Below are 23058 nucleotides of genomic sequence, written 5' to 3'. Positions count from 1 at the left end.
CAAGTACAAGCAAAACCTAAGTTTGTCAAGACACTGCAAGAAACATGTATTGCCATCTGTCACTCAGCAGTAGTCCTCGATCATTATCTCAACAGTTGCTACACATAATTACACTGACACATGACAATAGCTGGTATGTACAAAGAACAATGACAGACACTGAGTGGCATAACCTACACATAATTACACTGACACATGACAATAGCTGGTATGTACAAAGAACAATGACAGACATTGAGTGGCATAACCTACACATAGTTACACTGCCAATAGCTGGTACTTGACTGGCATAAACTACAAGGCAAATCAAAATAAGATTACAGATATTCATATTTCCTGTTCACAAATATTGTTTAATAAAACACTTTATTAATATTTCCTTTTAGTTGTAATATAGTTGTAATATCCTGGTAATCATATACTACAAATTAACATTCAAATACTGGAAAATTATACAGATGAGCGTTTGCCATTGCCTCAATATTTTCAGGGAAGATGGTTACACATAAATATCTCAGTAGCAGCACACAACTGTGACAAGCATCAAATTCTTAGCTGAACGTTAGCGGGAATAACAATTCACGTGAAAGCATGTTGTATTATTCCAACTCACATTGCTTCTGTCAATCTGCCAGCAGAAGGGATTACAAATGATATCCTTCACACAATACACCTGGCCTCCTGTCCACTTGACAATATCATACCTAACAATGTCACCACTAGGAATACCGGTACATGTTCCACTAAGAGTTCAGACCCATGTGAGCCTGCACAGGGATCTACCAGTGATAAACAAAAATGTCATTGGTCTTTTTTTCTGTGGCATACATCATTACATAGCTGATATCTAATCCTAGTTCTTTACACATTTGTCAAGGGCCAATTCTTTCATCAATCAAACCTTGTCTGTGGGTATTCTCCGACAATAGTAGTCACACAATATGTAGACCGCAGTTAAAAGTTTCAATGGTTTACCTATACATTAAATTATTGAATGGTTATGGGTTATAAAACCTATTTGTGGCAACATTACGTTGAAGAAAGGCTAAAGTCTCAGACAGTTTGGTAATGCTAATGGCCACAGGTACGGTGCCATGACAAACTAAAATCATAATCTGGATTAATCTTTGAGGCCAGAACACCTAAGGGATGTAACTCTGCATGCAGAATTATGGCCTTCGACAACTGGGCCTCCAAACTAACCTCTATTCTCCAGTCTACGTAAGCTTAGGCTCAGTATTATTCATTACACTGCTATACTAAGTCTAACAAAACCTAGTAGAAGGTCGCATCAGCTAACCTTTGAGCGACCTATGACCGTCCAATCAAACGCGAGACGGCCAAACGGATTTAACCAATCAGACAACGACTACTTGTTAGGGTTCGGCAGGACTTTACAAAACAGTTTTGCGATTTTCTCTTCCCTGGTTGCTGACACTGATCTATCAACAAACGAAAATCCGCATAAAACACAGATATTTTTACTTGCAGTATATACGCTTTGGGTTTCTAATGATATGGTTACTATTTGCTTATATTTTCGCAAGATGACATCCTTGAATATTGACAAAAACGCTATTTTCAGCAACTGTTTACTAATACTCATTGCGTGTATCACTCGGAAGTGAAATAGCATTCGGAATCATTCGAGTTTTTGAGGCAAAGGTACAAACGGTATGTGCGAATGTTAACTTTCGCGATTTGGTAAGCTGTGTTCTTATTGGTCAGTCCAAAGGTTAGTTGACGCGACCTTCTACTAGGTTTTGTAAGACTCAGTATAGCAGTGTAACGAATAATACTGAGCCTAAGTTTACTTAGACTGCTCTAGTCTCGAAAACGAATATATACTTTACTGACATTTTGTACAGAAAGTCTTACATTATCTTAATCAGGAAAAGGAGCCCTGACAGTTTCTTCTGTTTCAGAAACTGCAGTAATCTATACTTGCCAAATATTATAGACTTGCATGGGTTACACAGGATACATTTGTTTTAGGATCTGTGAGACAGACTACAGGACATCATACCCCATCAAATTTGGAAGGTGCTCTTATAGATATATAACCAGCAAAGGAGTATTGATAGAAATGCTTCAGATACATTCAGATTGAAACAAGCTTGATGTGAATAGTTGTAAATGTCTTTTGACAAAGCAACTGACTAACTAACTTCACTGCAACATGTATCATATCACACACACCTGGCACATGAAAATGTATAATCCAGAGATTCCTTACCAAAGGGTATCATATATAACATCTTATCACGCCTACATCAGCCATGTCCTATCTCTGATCAACATGCATATTTATCTATATGTTAGGTGAAGAGTGCAAGACATGTGAACATCAATACAAGAGATCTGATGCATTATTTTCCATTATTATTTATGATAAAACACTACTTAATCCACCAATGTAATCAGTGTAAAAGTATATGTGCACCAAGCCACCATCTGTTACAGGGAATCTGAGTCCTGCATCTTGGGTTCCAGACCCACCATCAATTTCTGACACTGACACCGATATTATTGAATCAGAAAAAACATTAACACACTGTCTGGCTAGGTATTCATTTGAGTCTCAACACAAATTTCATTTATGCAACTTCCAGTCTGGTTTGATACACATATTCCCATAGGTGTAAAATCAACAATAGTGGCTGGACTTGTCACATAAGTCATGAACTTGTCACTTGTCAACTGGCACCTTTCCAGACCACCACACAAGGCCTAACAAATCAGACAGATATTATTGCATTTTATTATGATACTGAATACCCCCTACCCACCAGTGGTATGTCAAAAGGCCAGGCTATATCCTGGATGTCTGGCTCTCCTGTAGTATGGTAAACAGTAAACAGGAGTTGGTTCGTGCAGTGTATGCGCAAATACATGTCAGAGGCACAACTAATTACTCATTCTGATAAATGCTCCTTATCAGGATACATGAAAACATTCCATATAAATTTGTTTATAATGTTTTCAGTAATTTCTACAATTCTAACAAATGTCAAATTCAAAATACAATAAAAATACACTTAGATTCACATGACCAAAGTTACACAACGATAACGTTAAAGATGAATATAATCATTAATGTTTATCTGCTGAAAGAAATTCCATTAGTTGTAAAAGACGAAAAAGTGATGGAAATTATTATAACAATGGATCACTGAAAATCAGTGATGACACCAGGTGTTTGCAGTAGGTTAAAATTTCCATCTTAACCAATTCAAACTTGCCCCCAAATACTGAATGTAGCCTTTGGAGCCAGTATTTAGGTATACCCTACCTCACCATAATGATATACATATTGGTATTGGTCAACAGTGTGTGAAAGCAATGCCACAGTGACTGGCTAATGCTGCAAGAAACTTTATGAGTTGTGCCAACTCTGATGAAACACATTGTGATGTGAATCTAAAACACAGAATATATAAACCAGGGAATATAACAATTTGGAAGTAAACAAACATTTCCTGTTGGATTGAAACAGCTACTAGTGATAATTATTAGCTTTCCAATGTTCACTGGTCCTTAACATTTTACGAACCATGTGCTGTCAGGCAAGCATTGAATTCTATTTATATGCTTTGCACAGGGCAGTGTTGTTCTAACAAGGCTATGTGCATCCTGCGATCTGTCAGACTCTACAAATACTGGCAGTATACTACCATCCCTGGGAATCAATACTACCTACATTAATAGTATCACGTATTCTGAAACGTTGGTCCTGGTGCATGGTATAAATGTGATCACAATCAATCTAGCATAGTAGAGTTGTACAACTGTCTGATGACACTAAGCTGGTTTGTGGTTTATCAATGGAATGTACAATCATTGCATTACAATAGCTTTGCTTGACCTGACAGGTCAAACAGATAATTTGTACTTTATTGTCTGGAGTTGGATTGCCAAAGATAACTAAAGATAACAAACATATCCCTTAGCTTTTCAAAAAGTATCTTTAAAAAAAAATTCCACTATTCTCAATGTTGTAAAATGAGCTGGTTAACAACAAAACATCTCTGAATACACAAACAAGTTTTTAAATGAAACATCTTTTTAAATATTCTTCACTTTAAAAAACAAACCAGTTAGCATATTAAGTTTGTAATGTTTTTTTCTTCATCTATGACCTGTTGAGGTTAAAAATCGAAAATATTAAGCTCTGTACTGCCATTAACACAATGTTATGAACCGAAAAGATTAGGAATCTAAATCCGAAGTAGCTTCTCAGCTTTATTGGAGTAAAATGGTCCCTCCTACACTATCAAATAAGTGTGATCACAGCTCCAGAATAAATAAGGAATAACAGTATCTGCCAACTCACTTCACATGAAGGAGTCAACTCGTGCAGTCATTAGCCGGGGCAAAAGGAGGAGTTGTAAATGTCAACTTGATACAAAATATGAAAAGAAGCTGGTTCTCTGGAGATGCGTTAAAAGGCTTATCTGCTCTCTGTCAATCAAGCACATCGTGCTTGTGGGTGACGTTTTATGATATTACAAAAGCATGTGATCAATAGCGTTAGCCTGGCTCTACAGTCCTGTGACACTATGCTGATTAGGCAGATCTTACAGAATAAAGTACTCTTTCACCAATCAATATCGTTATAGGCAAGTCAGCCCTTTCTGGAATCAATGGTTTCAATCTAGGCCGACAAGCCTAGGCAAGCCTTTATTCTGGACCGGACCACTTACAACTGCCAGTTGATAGCAGATGAAGGCTATCTATTGAAGGGCCGATCTGCACCTCTTAATCTCTGCAATTTTCCATGGTTAGTGACACAGAACGTGCAATAAGAGAGATGTTGATCTCACATATCACATCATCACATGAAGTAACAGAGAACTGGACAACAGGAAATGGAAGAGGCTGCAGCATATTGCACTGCTTGATATTAAGGAGGGTCCTAACATGGGTTCTTAAGAATTTGGGTGATTACTTTCAATCAAAGGGTCCCAAGTCATTACACTTTCATGACAACATACAGATCTTACATTCACACAAATGACATGCATTAATAATGAACATGTCACTCTTTAAAGTCATCCCTAAAGACATCTACAGGCCCAAACTTGAATTTAGTGATCATACTGATACAATTGTTAGTTAGCCAAGTTGACTATACTGAGAGACATGTCACAGTGTCAAGTGTGAGGTAATGCCTAGCGGCTAGAGTTACACACTGACACAGACCAGGACATGACAATGCCACATTTATCTGTTACATTGACTCTTTGAGGCAGATTCCTTGCAATAACACATGATTTTAGACTGGCTCAGAATCTAGGACACTGACTGGTATCCAAAATGGTTTTAGGTGTCAGAGGTGAATTGTGGTTTAACGTCGTACTTACAAATATTTTGCTCATATGATGACGTGCATGCGTGTGTATGTGTGGCTGCTTGTACTAGCCCAGATTTAAGCTGGTTTTATAGTGCTAGCTCACTGAGATACCATGATGCTGCAGTTAAGCAGGAATACCCCTGACTCAGACACATTATAGTTTATACTGACTCCAAGCCAACCAGTCCTCGTACCCATTAATGCCGAGCGCCAGGCAGGGACCAACAAGTACCATATTTTAACGTCTTTTGGTATGATGCGGCCGGGGATCAAACCCGCAACCTTCCGCTCTCCAGGCGGACGCTCTAACTACTACACCTCTGAGACGGTCAAAATGGTTTTCAGATTATGGTATTACAGTCCAAAATTAACAGGCAATTGCTCTGAAACCAGAATCATTCAGGAATAAGTAAGATTTTATTTGGGATGACCACTTTTTGCCATTAAGGAGTTTGCAACTCAATAGTAATTTGTTGCAGAAAAGTGAAAAGAACTCTTTTTCTAACCCTGGATGCAGAATAACATCCAATTCAGAAATGATAAAATTCTTGAAAATGTTCCAGACAGTCAAATGACTACATTTTGAAACTTACACAGTTGAGATTTGCACAGATTTATAACAACCTGAAGAGTTCAATGGTGTGTTGCTATGGGTATCCATCAAGACTGTATGCAGATTACCTCAGTCTAACCTAACAAGCCTAAACCAGCCTTGGAGGAAGTCTAAGCAAGATCTATACAGCCATCTAAAACCCTGATCCTATCAATACATCCAGTACCCCTGAACTTCATATTTTGACACTAATGAACGTGCAGACGTATTTCTGCGATGAATTGAATACCGAGTATACTGTTTATACGCACCCGGTAAATAATTCTCATATTAATCAATATCTCTCCAGGGCTTAAGCTTTTATATCAGGATTAGAAAAGGAGTGAGCTGTTTACAAATCAATGTGGGATAGAGCACTCATTCACCTGGAACTGACTTTGGTATTTTATAACAAACGCGATCTGACTGTATATACTTTATGACATACAGATGCATAAAAAATCTTGTATAATAGGTTACGCTACACTGCAATAGTAAGTAATGACCAGGCCAATCTTCTTTTGCATATATTTTCACCAATAAATGGATATACCAGTAATCTATTTTTATTTGCCCACCCACCTGTTCACTATTTTAATGGATAAGAAAAACAGTATTATATATCTACAAAAGACAACAGAACCAACGGGTGAAACTATTTGTATAGTTGCACAGAAGTACAGTTGACTGGCAATAACTAACTTAGAAAGTGAGTGAGAATGGTTTTACGCCGTTGATTTGATACTGACAATCTTTTCTACCTGGAATTCCAATCAACATGATTATTTTCGTTTCAACCTATCCAATCCTATCTGTGAAAAAACTCTGTTCAGAATGATTTGCTGTAACCAACTCTGACCACCAAATCGAGTCTGTTGCCAGGTACAACCAGCATAATTAGCTGAATTCTTACTCTGAATCCCAACAGGTTTGACAAGTTTATCACTGTTATTACATGTTCTTGTATAATAAATCTGTTTGTTCACAATGCACAAACAAGACATAAGCTAAAATATCATCAAGAATATGATCCACATCAGGACACCATCACTGCACATAAAATATTGGGCAGTGGATATTAAGCATGCATGGCCTATTGGGCTCCAGCTCTATATGTATTGAGTTTCACACTATCAGGAAGTAAGCATCACCAAATGTGAGCAATATGAATTTGCTGATCCTATATTCATGAACAAGTCCCACTGTTTACAGTCACAGGTGAATAACACAACAATTCAATCAATGTGAATCGGAGCAAGTTATGGCATGACCACAGACATGAAGACTATGGGGACAAATGAGATCGCTCCACTGGAGTTAGTCATCTACACCTGCAAACACCTTTGGGTGGTTCTGCTGCATCACAAGGGGCTGTGGGGTAGCCTAGTACTAGTACTAGTAGTTAAAGCAATTCACTCGTCATGCCGAAGACCCGGGTTCAATTTCCCACATGGGTACAATGTGTGAGCAGAGGCGGATACAGCTTTTTGAGAAAGGGGGGTTGCACATTATTGAGAAAAGGGGGTGCTCACTCCATTTTCACCCCTTTTTATGGGTCATTTAATACACTTTCAGGATAAAAGAGGAGGTGCGCACCCCTGCACCCCTCCTTTAGATCCACCTATGTGTGTGAGGCCCATTTCTGGTGTCCACCTGCCGTGATAGTGGTGGAATATTGCTTAAACCGGCATAAAACCAAACTCACTCACTCACTCACTCACTCTGCTGCATCACTACACCCACATGTATGTATAGTAACTGGGAGATGTTATCAACAAAATGTAATTTTTTAAGTAAAAATCTTCAGGAACTTCAAGGGATTCAAGTGTTCCACTACCATTCGCATAGAGGAAGGAGATAAGCAAAATAGCATGAGTCAGGATAAGGAAAAATATATGTGTTTGTTTTCTTTCACGTCTTGTCAGAACTACCAAATCAGTGTAAGTAAAACATAAGTGATTTGTGAAAAAGTCTCTTCATGTGAGGTAATTGACACTTCCAGAAACTTAACTTTCTGCACCAGGAATACCAAGAAAAAGAAATGAAGAATCCACAGAGTTTGAAACAGATCCATTTGGAAGGGAACCATAAACTTTTTAGGAAACTACTTTATTCAGTCCAAGACCTTGCCACTGTACACAAACATCTATAACAAAAACAAACTGAGCACGATATAAATGCAGTATGAATATTTCCTCCTTTCACTCCAGGATTCCCATGCCAACATTCTTCTCAGTGCAAACAAATCCCTACAGACACTAGGATAGCCAGCACATACATATCATGTAATCAAATCCTAGGCCTGCTTAGTGGGAAGCCATAATGCCATCAGCAAAATCTGGAGTGTAGCAATATTAAGCAGGATCAGAAGGCAACTTGATGAATGGGCTGCAAAAACTCTACCCAATTTGGGAAGTGAACCTAGGCTATCCCTATAATGAGCAAACACCTCAAACACGAGTCTATGCCACTGTCTGACTGCCGTTACAAACCTGCTGGAGAAGAAAGTCATAGATTTCTTGTCATAGCCACAAGAAACCAACAACTAGCTCACCAATAAATCAGGGAATGTCTTATACAATATAAACCAAAAATAAATACCAGATGTAGGTCACGGCCCCCGTGGAATGAGTAGCATGCTATTACAGCAGAAATGTCTGACGTCATGCTGCTACTCAAGACAAGATATGGTACGTATCGTGTAGTTAACTGTCAGCAGTGATGCACGCAATGTTGTGCACTGACGTACAGTGGTGGTACCACCCTTATGTCACACAAGAACACAATTTCTGGTATGTGGAATCTTCTACAATATCATTTTGAACCGAAAATCTTTATCTGGTGCTTGATGTTTTTAGCCACAGTATATTAATCTGACAAACCCCTTAATGTGTTATCTTACAAAATTAGGATTATAATCAATCTTTGACTCCTATTAGCAAATATTAATACCATATATTGCTATTTGGCTCCTCCCTTGCTTTTGTACACTGATACATACTGACACTATGAAACCTACCTTCATCAGTAGATACATGTCCATAGACAAACTGTGTTCAGCATCACATGAACATAGGTTATATAAATATGCTATCACTTTTTATACTAGTAAATCCAAGAGAAAATCTGTGAGGAGACATTTACCTTGAATTGTCCGTTTGAAGAAGGCTTTGCATGCCTCACATGACGACACACCATAGTGGTATCCTGATGCTACATCACCACAAACAAGGCAGATTCTCTTCGTTCCATCTGCATTGTCTGACTCCACCGACAAAGCGCTGGTACAGAAATCCATTTTGCCATTCTCCACACTACAAGGCGAGATATTTCCACTATCGCCACTGTCACCATAGGAGCGGTCAGACCCATAGTCATCATGGGTGCCGTAATCTCCAAACACATCCCGTCCGAAACTTTCATCAAGAGATGGTTGTGAACATCGACTTAATCCAAGAGGGCTGCTAGGTTCACATTTTATACTGGAGTCCAGATCCATACTTGACCATAGGGAAGTGGGTGGAAAATCTAATGTCCCGGAACCCTGAAACAAACCAAAACAATAAGATTTGCGATCCTGGCAGAAACACAACTGATCGTCCCTGAATGCATCTACATATCTCACAGCCGATCAGCATTACCATACATTCAACAGCTTTCAATATTAAAACCCTGTGGACAAAGAAGAATAAATTTTCAGCATTATTCTAGATGCATGAATGACCAAACACTGAAACAAGATCCAAGGATGCTAATAGAGGCTTATCAAAAAATTTCTAAATGACATTTATCATTTACTCAAAATATGTACATGGACATCTGCTTCCAACTTTTAATGAAAGTCAAGTCTAAAAAGCAGAGTTATTCATGAAGCATTATGCTGATTCAGTCATAATCCTGTAACTCTAAGTTCCTTGCCTCCATGAAGCTGATGCCTGTGCTAGAGCAGACACTGTAAACACTGGCGGTTCCTCCTTAAATATGTACAGGTAGCAGAACTCCCCATTCTCACACTCCAAGCTAATAATAAAACTGGCACTCGACCAATCTGTGTCATCACTGCCTATGTTCGTGGAGTGAACGTAGTAGATACACATCTACACTCTCGCTTTCGTGACGTATGCTAGCCAACATTTACGTATTACTTGTGTGCATCATTCAAAGACGTCTCATGTAAGAATGACGCGCTCAGGTGAAATGGGAAACCACACTGGCGTGCGGCTGAATACCATTTCAAGGATATATCGGGATCTAACAGTAAGTGCAGGAGGGCTGAAAAAAGTGATCAGCATAGTGTTTATCAATATTTGTCCTGACAGACTCGGCTGAAGCTTCTGCACATCTGCTCCATCGTTCCCCTTCAGGGAGCATGAAGAACTTCTAGCTCCATATTTCACAACATGACCAGAGATGATAGGCACCATGCTGGCATAGTACTGAAAGAAGCTGATGTTGGCCAGTTTTAATTAGCCAATGCTGGTAGGTGATATGAGGTATTTACTACCCCTTACCTGGCATATCAAAACTGGCAGAGATATAAAAACCTGGTGTTGTTTGAACAGCCCCCTGCTTGGTGCCTATAGGTTGTGTTTTATCATCATGATCTTTGCTTATCACCACAACAGAACAATACACATGGTCCAGTGAACAGATAACATTACAAAATTGTACTCAGCTTTGTGCTTACCACATATTTCTATCAAATTATACCCTGACTAGCTATATGAAAGGATAGACTAGACCACGACTTGGGGAGCCACTATTAAGATTCTTCACATCTAATATACAGGGTACTCAAGCACAAATAGTAAATCAAACAATTCATGCTATTATCTTGTGTTGTATCAACAAGAACTTAATATTACTGCTTCTATAAGAAAAGTTCTTTCAACAGGATAATGTTGCCTTTGCAGGTATTCACATTCCTTTATCAGTAAATATTGTATTAAACTCATCTATTGTAGCCTAAAGGTAGTAACTTTTTAAAATACATGGTTTAAAGTATATACATAAACAATCATAATCTAAGTTCTGTGGATACTATTGTTATTACGAATCTATTGCTTTGTGCAATAGGAACAGCATCTGACACCTCATCACTACATCAAAGACATCCAGAGACTTTTTAAGCTCTTTTACATGTAATAAAAACTTTGTGTTGTTTTATTCTTCCAAAGAGAAAATGTTATTCTACATACCAGTTTTGAAAGAAGCAGTTCCTCACAAGACAAGTGAAACAAGGTACAGTGAGACAGACAGACTGGAGATGTTCCCTGACTGCACAGGGAGGCAGGTTGTCAAGTCTGTGACTAGTTAATGCTCAGACACTAACACATAACAACAACACATCGCCCACATACCATAAAACCAGCACAGCTAATGCATGGCCACAAATAGATCGCACTACTGGAAGGATTCATATATTTCAGTGGACTATGGCACAATGTTAGTTTACTCGTTTAATGACATACACAAGATAGACAGTGAAATTACACAAAAAGACATTGTACAGCTGGCTAGATCACAAAAAAAACACATATATACATCACAAATGTCATGACATCTATGCTACAAATGCTGTGGTATGTTTTGTTCCCCTGACCATCAGCAGCCTGACCATGACAACCATGAGTACATGTTACAGCCCAGCTGGAGGTGTATAACCACTTGGAGAGGAGGACATTACCTTACGCTGTGAATCCATTACTGTCGGTGCCACACACAACAAAACCACTTATTATGCACAATGTCAAGAGCACCACAAACTGAATATATGCCTATGCTAATACTCCTGGATTATCTGTTTCAAACACTGACAGCTGCACCAGAGCCCCTGCATCTCAATTAACTGTTCAAATTGCACAGTCATTTCCTTCTCCACTTCTTGTAATGCTAAATCACTGTCACCAAAACAAATCCATCAGTAAGGAGCAGTTTAGCGAAATGTTTCAGCCAAGAAGGACAGAAAATATATCAGTCGCAATAAAATCGGTGTTTTGACTCCCACGTAGCACAACCTGCTTTTGATGGAATTAAGTGAGAAGATATCCCGACCTGAGATGGTAGTTGCAAGGGTGCCCTGAGATTCTTGAGACACCTAGTTGGCAACAGCAAAAGAGTCAATGGTTCCGTCTGCTGGACACTTTGGCTTCACCAGCCTTGCACAATCAATATATAGGATATGAGGAATGAAAAGCTGTCCCAGTCCACAGCACTGCTGCCACCTCTCGCTTGGAAGATTGAAACTACCACTGACAGTAATTCACTCTGATCCCTTATGTAGTATACTCTCATTACATACTCCCAACTGTTTGGGTAATTGTGTTTTTTCAATACATAAAGTGTATATCTGATTCATTTCGGTGTCTAGATCTATGCAATGATTTAATCAAACCGAACATCAAAGAAATCAGATAGCTGTTTTACAGGTGACTAACCATTACAGAAAGACAACTTGGAGTGTTTATATATTGACGTCAATGCTCCGGGGAGGGTATACTTGAATTTCATATTAAACAGAGCAGAACAATAATAGCAGCATAAACAAGTTTGAGGTAAACAACAATAAATTTGAAGCAAAAACATCTACTCATGTAACATTTGTCAACAAGTGTTGTCGATGTCAGGTTGATATACTCGAGGCTATGCTCTGCTCAATGTGCATATTAAGGGGATCATGCTTTATCACTTGAAGTACAAGACTCTCTATAAAGTCATCCATGCTCAGGACATTGAACTATGTTTCACACAATGCACTCAAAACACCTTTGACTTTCACAAAAAAACACATTCATTACTTGCCTGAAACAACAGAGCAGAACCACACTGTCAACTCTTTTCTATATTTTGTATATGGCATGGTATATATCAAATGGTGTGATGATTGTAACATAATGAGATTTGTATGTGCACACACACAAGTGAGCCATGCTCCAGCTGTCAACCATAGGGAAAATAGGTCATAACTGATGGCAGCTGTAGGCTGGATGTACAGTCATGTGGAACATGGGGGTGTGCTGCCCTGACATAGGAGGACTTCTCACTGGAGCATACTATGCTCTCTTGTGTGTGCTGTCCTCACTAGAGTGACAGTGGCCTGGGCTGTCCTCACTGGGGTTATAACTGGCTTGACTATCCTCACTTGCGTGACAAGAGGCAGGACTGGGCTGTCCTCACTGGGGCTACAGGGGGCTGAATGTACAGTCATGTATATGTACAGTTATGTGTATGAGCCTGGGCTGGGATGCCCTCACTAAGGTGACAGGAGGTAGGGCTGGGCTGTCCTCACTACGGTTACAGGAGGCAGGGCTGGGCTGTCCTCACTGAGGTTACAGTGGCCAGGGCTGTCCTCACAGGCGTTACAGCTGGCTTGGCTATCCCCACTTGCAGTCATGTAAATGTGCCTGGGCTGGGCTGGGCTGTCCTCACAAGGGTTACAGGGTGCAGAGGTGGGATGTCCTCACTGAGGTTACAGTGGCCTGGGCTGTCCTCACAGGCGTTACAGCTGGCTTGGCTATCCCCGCTTGCATGACATGGTGCTTTATGTACAGTTATGTAAATATGCCTGGGCTGGGCTGTCCTTGCTTGGATTATAGGAGGCAGAGCTGGGCTGTCCTAACTGGGGATACAGTGGGTTTGGCTATCCTCACAGGGGTTACAGTGGGCTGAATGTACGGGTCATGTGTATGTGCCTGGGCTATGCTGGGCTCTGCAGGGCTGTGCTGGGCTATGCTGGGCTCTGCAGGGCTATGCTGGTCTCTGCAGGGCTGTGCTGGGCTGGGCTGACTATGGGTACAGTGGGCTCACCATGCTTCTCCTTACTAGGATTTTGCTATTTTTCTACACCCAAAATGGATTGCTGTGTTATGTCCACACTAGGGAGTGTTCTGTACTGTTGTCACTGTATGTTTTTCTCCAAGGAAGCTTTCCCCACTCTCAGATGTGTTGACAACATCAAGTGTCTCACTGGGTTCGGCTGCCCTCAACCAGGATGTACAGTGCGGATCAGGATGAACCCACCTAATTCATCACCAAGGGTGAAATTGCCACATCACGGCTGATTACATAACACGTTTGTCTGGACATCTAGCATATGCCCAACCACATCACTGTTAACTTTGAATTATTTCAATAATATATGACAATATCCCACCTACTTCAAACAATACCAATTCCTTGTCGAACACATGAATGCATTAACACCACAGCAATATACCTAATCAAATCTTGATTATCTTACCGGACTCAAGGCATGCCACATACTCAAGCCAGAAAACTGGCAGTTACCTTCTACCATCGGGCAATAAAATGTAATTCAGCTGATAAAACATTTACTCCACTGTTTCAACACAGCCATCTCAAGTGGTTCAGGTAAATCGGACTCACTACCATACAGGGCTAGGTATTCAGGCCCCTGCTGCTGCAGCAGATGGTGGCAGCTGTGGGAGTCAGCCAGGTGCACTTCATTCACAGACGGAGACATGCATAAACAGCTCTCACTTGACCACAGAGAGAGTTCAATTCAGGCCAATTTTAAACCCATCCCTTCAGAGGCTATAAGACCAGACTGGGCATACAGTTGTATTAGGGGCTTCAAATAATGGCTTACATAATACTACATATGCATATTCTAGAAGCAGCTAATAAAAATAAAATCATAAAAAAATTGTGCTGTCCTCACTTTCAAACATGAAAATATGTAACCCTTGTTTTAAATAGCATTGATGATTGTTTCTCAAGAAAGAGCTCACCTAATAGGTAATGAGGTGTTTAAAAATATGATGGAATGTCTTTTCAGTATCAAATCAGATTCCTCAACAGGTCATCAGATTATCAAACTAGCTAGCTTAATGAATCAGTCAACAACATCAAAACCTTATCATTGCATCCTAATCTAAGATGAGGCATATATGAACTAATATTATTTATGGTTTAGCCCGATCTGGGATTTTGTTTACACTAACTCAATGTTCTAGATAGCTGACTGAACATTCCTTTGGATGCACTCTGTGGACTTTTGTAATTTTTGTCTGTCCTAGTTATCAAAGTTCCGCCTCTGTTATTTCCCAATGGCCCATTCATTTCCAAACCCCCCCCCACACACACACACACACACCTATACCCATACCTCCCCCACCCCAACTCCACTCCTTTGTGTGGTGCACCTAGAGACCCAGTAGGACCCAGGACAAGGCAACTGAAAAATTGCAGGATGTAGCTGACTAGATGAAGTAATATGAACAACCTGATATGAAAGCTTACTCACAGAGAGGCCTACGCACCCTGCTAGAGTTATTAACAAAAATGTGTCTAGATGCGTCAGAGAAATCAAAACCATGTTTTCATTCTTCAACAGCTGTTTTCAATTCCTGCGTTCTGGGACAGGGGGTTTCCATTTTTGTTCGAAATAGCTGGCAATATAAGCTGCGGAAGTCAGCGGTCCATCTGAAAGATGGGGAGGATTGCTTCATTGTGGCTGATTAAAGATGAAGTAAAAGTTAATTTCATTCTGTACAACAGGAGCAATATGGCTGTTGGTAACATTAGAAATAATTCCACTTTAGTTTCCATGAGCGATGTGCTACTTAACCTGAAACATTAACAGAGTAGCAATAACATAAGAAAACCAAAAAATGCCTGAAATTCTTCCACCTATCAGGATACACTCTCACACTATCCAGCGAGGGTAAATCTTAATTTCCCAAATGGACAGACCTCTTAATTTCCCAAATGGACAGACCTGATTAGGTCATTGTGAACACCAACTCGCCCTTTTGTTGACTTGAAACTATTAATTTCTGGAAAGTTGTCTTTTTATCGGACAAATACTCAAAAGTACAGCAAAACAAAGATCTCAATAACAATCATTCCTCTTTGGGGAGAAAATATACCATCATTTATGACGTCCAGCAAATCTAACCAGTTACTGACACTTAGGTACTAATACAGTATTACAAGGCACAAACCAGAATTACTTTCTAACTACTCACAGATACCAACAATAAGTCTTCATAAGCTGACACACATTGACTGTTTATCCCAACACAGCCATTAATCATAGGTGCAACACTGCATATGTCAAATCCTTAATTCATGACCCCAACTAGCATGCTTGAAAACAGAACAGCTTCAGACGAAAAAAGGAATGCAAGTTACAATTTTCTTTACATTTTTGCTAAATTTTTTACATAAATTAAGTTTATTAAATGATCAGATAACCACTGACAAGTATTTTAAACCACAACAAAATAAATAATTTTGGAATAATATCAAAATTCCCAGAATCCTAACAATAGTCAATAAATCTCATATACCAATGCATTAACACAGTCAACCACTCCACAGCACCAAATCATACAAAGCCATCCAATCCCCAACACTAAATCATAAACATCAAACAATCACCAACAGTAACTCCAACAAAACCACCCAATCTCCAAAACAAATAACAGAAAATGAAAATAACATTATATCAAAAAGATTGTGTTTTCACACAGCCATAATGAGCAGTATATAATTCATGAGCATGAACATTGATCTCCACAAGTCATAATGATCACCATTACAGGGCAATCAATGGAGAAGTGGACTGGAGGAGTGGGGACGTGGGTGGGGCTGCCAGCTGCTGCTATCAGGAGTGGGTGGGAAGGGTGCTGTGCTGCCATGTGGCCAGGTTTCAGTCACATGGCACTGGAACCAGAGCTGGCCTACATGGCCATACATGTACAGCTGCTGAAGAATCAATGTCCTGTGGGATGGCGATTATCAGATCAGCCACATAACATCGATACAAATTGACTGAAAAGTGGGAAGACTTGATGCAAATCAGCTGTCAAGCAATTTATTAAGGTAGCAATCGATAGATCAGTTTTCATGTAAGGCATCAATATTTTCACGAAACTGACTTATAGCATAGAAAGCAAAAGCCCTTCTGGAATACTGCAAACATCAACAAGTGTAAAATGTAATCACTACTGGGGTGCTTGTGTTGCAACTCCCATCTGTTTCATCAGTTCAGATGTCACTAAATAATGAGGTATTAAACGTAACACAGATACTAAGTTAGAACTGCCTTACATAATCACATGGCTTCCTGAAATACACTCCATTCAAATCGACCTGGGAATCTTTATTTCACTCTGGCTTAAAATATCATCACGTTGAACTGCAATGGCAGACAAGCAGTATATTCTGAGGCAATTCCCCGAATCATCACATTATTAAAATCAGGTACGGCATACAATATATCTGTAAAATGTTAATATTTCACAAATAACTAATTCACACACAAAACTTTGTCACATAAAATCGTCAACAATCTTGTACTGATCAACAGTTCCGATTTATCATTATTGTGTAAGATGATGTACCGATTATCTAACTTATACCATAGACCTAAATATTTAGGTTTATTATCACTATGCTTATACTAAGCCTGAAACAACGATAGCATTTGGCAGCAGAATGTGATTTTAAATATAACATAACAGTCATGTCAAAATTAGAATTCATAAGCAATATTAAATCATGATTGAAAAGGCTACAAATAAGGCTGCATGTTACATGTACATAAAGGACTTATGTATCATTTCATCATTAGAAGGAAGACAATCTGAATGTCCAAAAAGGTTGGAAAGGGTTTATCATTTGAATAAGAACACATACCACTATAATTAATACCATACCTACTGACAAACTATTAAAAAACAAAAACATTTCAAATTCAAATTTTTTTTTTAGCAAAGGTAGATAATTCCTGTAGACAGGGCAAGTGCTCAAACCGTCCCTGGGATAGGCCCCACATTTTGTCACACATCCTGATCTGAAGTACAGGGTCAATACATACACTGTTACCCTCCTCCACAGCAAGACAAACATTGACTAAGCTTGTGGGACTTAGCGTGTATGTCTGTTGTATCACCTCAGATTCACTAATATCTAGCTGGAGTTTAATATAGCCGTGTACTGTTGTCTTACCATTCACTATCAACAAGTCTGGCTGTCGAATACAAGAATATGATCCTAACATATGTACCCAACAAACTGCTTAAAATACATGAAGTAGGAAATAACCTTTCAAGAGAGCAATTTGCTGTTTTTCAATTTACACCCTTGACTTAAAGCAGCATTACTAATTACCAACAAAACAGAAAATACTTATTTTATCTATGGAACCAAGAGTTTGTGCTTGATATTCAGCATTCTCACAGTTAAGTAGAATATCAAGAATTTGGAGGAGTTAAATAATTGTGTTATCATAACAAAGACTAAATGTTTCAGAAAAGTTAAATTTTCTTGGATGGTGACTAATGATCATCCAAAATTTCCTAAAAATATTTTTCAAATTTGGTAAAAATATATCTTATCAAAGGTTGATGAAATAATGAAAATGCCCTTATCACAGTTTTCTCAAGCAATTTCACTGAGGCAGTTTGACTTCCTCATCAGCTAACCTTGCCACCGGCTAACCACTAAGTTGGTACTGCCTTAATTACTAAGCTGTTTACACAACACTGTCAACAGATACTCTTACATCATGCAGGACATACTGAAGTATCACCATTCATTTTCCTACTGAAATTACATACTTAGAAATAGCATTACTTACTTGTGACTGTGTTAGAGCCATATGAATGGACAACAAAAAAGATGTTATACAAATGAACAAAATTATCTCACTGGAAATTTCCACTACAGCTAAACCCTGCCAAACAATGTGCAGTGAAAGTGGCAAGTTAACGCAGGACCTTTACACTGGCTTTAAGCCAATCATTCCTAACACAAAAACATCTTGATTTATGAACAAGATTGAAGAAAGAAATGTTGAGCTAATTTTACCAGTGCACTGGATTGTTTTGCCACAGGCTAAAAGATAGAGATACAGACAGGACCATGTGTGTAAGCTTTGCCTCTGTTGTGTGTCGGCAGAGGCAGGGGCAGATCATCGTTAACCTCTGCGGAAGAGTTTGGAAATAATCACCTGTACCAGGTACCAGTCGTTTTCTTTTCATTTGAGTAAGAACACTCTACTTTTGGACAATTAAAACAACAATTTGCATACCAACCAGAAGATACAGGAATAAATTTGTTTGATTCAAAAAGAATCTGGTTTTCAACTATTTACCAAAATTACCATTTTGGAGAAACATGACAAATTTAACAAAAGTCAGTGAGCATGTTTTTACGCAGCTTTTACCAATATTCCAGCAATATCACAACGGGGGACACCAGAAATGGGCTTCACACATTGTACCAATGTGGGGAATCGACCCCGGGTCTTCGGCGCGACGAGCGAATGCTTTAATCACTATGCTACCCCACCGCCCCCAAACAAATTTAACAAAACATTATTTGTTTGCAAAAATAGCTATGGTTTGTCAGATATTTTAGAATGACATACCAAACATAAAGAGTCCACATCCTGATTCTGGTAAAAGTAAAGTTTTTTTGTCAAATACTTGCAGACAGCTCATACATCAATTAAGGAGATGTATTTATGTTTTAAGTTAGCGAGGAAAAGAAACGAATTTTGAGTCATAAATATCATTCTAGTTTCAGTCGTCCAGGACACTGGTGTCTGACCATGGTGACAGATAGCCCTGTGCTAAATAGGTAATCTCACCTTAGGAATATGGACACTACCAGCTACAATAGTGTGGATTTCACATGACTCACTAAATATGCTCAGCCTTGCTGATAAATGGCAGTTATCTGTGAGGCTTTACTTCATGAACAAATCAACAGAACATGTAAGTGAATAGAGCAAATAGCTTCTTCTGAATGTTTTTTTCTAGCAGAATATAGGTTAGTCGTCAAATACAAAAACTAATTTATAAGAAAGTGAATTATGGTATTAAAGACATGATTAGGCAGTACTGTTCCTTGGCATTATATTTCTGATACATAGAATTCATTTCCACAGGTATTGTGTCTCCTGACCAGAAAAGTTTTAAAACTAATCAGAAGTGCACTGTCAAAGGGTTGTATTCAGGTTTAATATGCTATAGACCTCTTGAATGCTGTAATCAATCGACATGAGTGAGTGGTTTTACGCCAATTTAGTAACTGTCCAGCAACATCACATCAGAGGAAGGGGCTTCACACCAATGTGTGAAATTGAACCTTGGCATTCTGCATGAACAAATGTTAACCACTAGGGGGCCAAAAAGTCCCTAATAAATTTGGATTCCTTAAAGGTAGATGTTTGCTATCAGATCTCTGGCTCATCCATGGCGTGAGTGAGTGTGTTGGGTTTTACGCCGTTTTTTGCAATATTCAAGCATTATCATGGCGTGGGATACCAGGAATGGGCTTCACACAATGTACCCATGTGGAAAATCGTAAAATGAGCCATCGGCATGACGAGCGAATGCTTTAACCACTAGGCTACCCCACTGCCCCCTCATCCATGGAAATGACACTACTGGTGGTGAACATAAATCAAGCCATATTCTTATAAACATGCAATGTATGTCTGGATAGATTCTAAATTATTTCAAAGGATACTTAAACCCTACAAACAAACCTATTGGACTATTATATTTTCATTGACTTGGGATGACAAACAGAACCTTGAATAAGACCATCCGAAAACATAGTAAACATGGCCATAAACATGTAATCAACACGAACAGCATCAGATAGCAGGGGAAACAGAAACATTAATTCTCTGGGCACAAACTTAACACTTACATAATTGGTGAACACACAAACAGAAGTAACTGGTCATAAATTCTTCATTGGAAATTGTCATCATTAAAAGGCATTGATTGCACTTCAAGGCTCCCCTAAACTGTTGTGGCTGACGAGCTATTAAATCTTAGATATGGCTCAAGATCTGCAAGTCAGCTGTTACACCGATACAGGTTGGTGACATACTGTACCACTGCCCAGCCTGGAGCTGTGTGCAAAAGTACGACAGTCAGCTGATAACCCAAGCCATACAGGGGCAAACTGTCGGCCAACCCTCGGGCAAGTCCCAACAATACCCCTCTTCCTTGGCAACCCACCAATGGTATATAGTGAAGAAATAATGTCCCATATGCATAGAGTACATCTAGATCAATACCAGATAGAATAACAGACCAAAGGTACATTTTCGGAAGAATAGCATGAAACTTTAACTAGGATGATTTTCCCATGATAACTGTCATTACTGAGATGATAAATGGCAGTTGGATGCTACTTTGCAACAAGGAGGACTTTTTCAACCTTCAAATGTTGAAGATGCAAGGATAAGTTGTTGCCATGTTATGATATGTCAATAGCTTGCAGGTTTTGGTATCATATAAACAAATACCAAAATATGAAATGAGTACTATCATTTATGCTACTTTTTGAAAGTAGTTTTGATACTAGTTTGATTAACTTGCTGACTTGACATGCCCAAAGTTTCATTTTCCATTTCATTAGAAGGTAACAAAGAAGTCATCCTTACAACACAGTTTCAAGTCTAATACTAGAGCAGGGGCTAGAATCAGGCAATACCAAATCATTAATCTTGTACAGTAGCATTGATCGTACCGTCTTCCAACACTGCATGACACAGCCTGCTGATATAGTCTCACTTACTCAGCATTTTATGTGATCACATCATAACATCATCCTATTTCAGATAAAATGTCATAGAAACGTGAACTGTGTGTAGTTATTCATTTGTAATTTTCAAGGTACATAATGCAGTTGTGTTTGGAAATCTAGAATTTCAAACATTGATTTAATACTGATCAATTATGCATGGAAAACGTAAGACAATAGTACCTTTGATAACGCATGGAAAAGGTAAAAATACTGGGTGATAATTTCAATGATATTAAGCACAAGATTTTCTATTTTGCTGAAGGCTCTATTTCTACAATATCTTTTCATTGAGTACAATGACTTTTGTGAAAATGTAAGTATTCCTTTATGATAAGGTCATGAAATTTTTTTAAACGAATTTGCCGTACGAAAAAAAGTCACAAAGATACTGTTTTCACCAGTTACAAAACAGGTCCAGATTACGGTATTGATTTACCACAGGCATAAATTATGAGCAGTTATGAAACAGCAAAAATAGCTATCTACCTGACAGACTGTCAAAACTGTGTCCATCCTCTTTGGTTGACGTCAAGTTGACAGCTAAAGCTACCAAAGACCGATCTGCTACCAAATCTACCACCTGTCAACTGACAATCCTCCTGACAGTAGTACAGCATGGGTTATCTCCCTTAGAAACACATGCGACAGATCTGAAGTTACATCTGAGGATCAGAATAGTCTGTGAAATGTTGTACAGTCTGTATGAAACTACGAAGGGATTAAACCAAAAGCAAGTGAAAAGCAGGAAGGCTTTTAGCTGAATTATAAAGCTCTGAATTTCGCAGAAGTTTCTCTGTCAGTTGACATGTGTTAGATCCGTGACGTTTATCCACTTTCCATCACTCGTGGCAGACTTGTAATGCACAAATATATCGTGACACTGTCAGGATATCTTCAAGTGAAAGTTAAGAGCCAAGAACGAAAATCGAGCACAATGTGCACTCCTGAAGCACATCACACACTTCTTTTTCTTAGAAGATAACTTATTTGATCCATTCACAGAATATATTCCAGCTCCAAAGTGATAACACGCTATCCACTATGACAGACAGCAATCTATCATCCCGATTTTCGTAATGTGCAACGAAACATTAGGTACACATGAGTGACGTCCACCTCACATTGTACCCCGACGCAAGTGTGAGTGTTATATGGAACAGTCGAAGTGTACGTCTGATGTAAATCAACGGGCTCTTACACTTACCTGCATTGCAACACCGGAGAAAGGCTAAAACTGAACCGGGTCATTTAGAAACGATAGTTAGTTACACGCGATACTATTGGATATCATTCGCCGAGCCTCCGTGAAGGCAACCAATCAGAATGAATGAGAGACACATGGCCTTCACATTCATTTCTAATATAGCACGTTGAACTCTATTACTACACATTTCGGCACAGTTGTAAAAATACTAGTAAGTAACTAGTTATCACCCGAGATGTGGTCATGTACAAAATCAACTTAAATCAACCGAAAGAGCAGATCGTCGAAAAATGAGAGCCGTGAGACATGCGGAAAGTTACCTTGTGTGAA

The 23058-nt window shown here is 39.0% G+C and overlaps 1 protein-coding gene across 1 annotated transcript in view; it reads right to left on the bottom strand.

Moving 5' to 3' along the window:
- LOC124283660 (steroid hormone receptor ERR2-like) overlaps positions 1-22707 on the bottom strand; it is a 48408-nt gene extending 25701 nt beyond the window's left edge. The window contains 2 exon segments of the mRNA XM_046719651.1: positions 9090-9489; positions 22011-22707. Coding sequence (XP_046575607.1) covers positions 9090-9489; positions 22011-22037 — 427 coding nt within the window. The 5' untranslated portion in view covers positions 22038-22707.
- Positions 22708-23058: the final 351 nt, after the last annotated feature.

This window comes from Haliotis rubra, unplaced genomic scaffold, assembly GCF_003918875.1.
Source record: "Haliotis rubra isolate DU_JTF1 unplaced genomic scaffold, ASM391887v1 Scf32, whole genome shotgun sequence".
Lineage (NCBI taxonomy): Eukaryota > Metazoa > Mollusca > Gastropoda > Lepetellida > Haliotidae > Haliotis > Haliotis rubra.
This window is presented reverse-complemented; position numbering and strand designations above follow the sequence as displayed.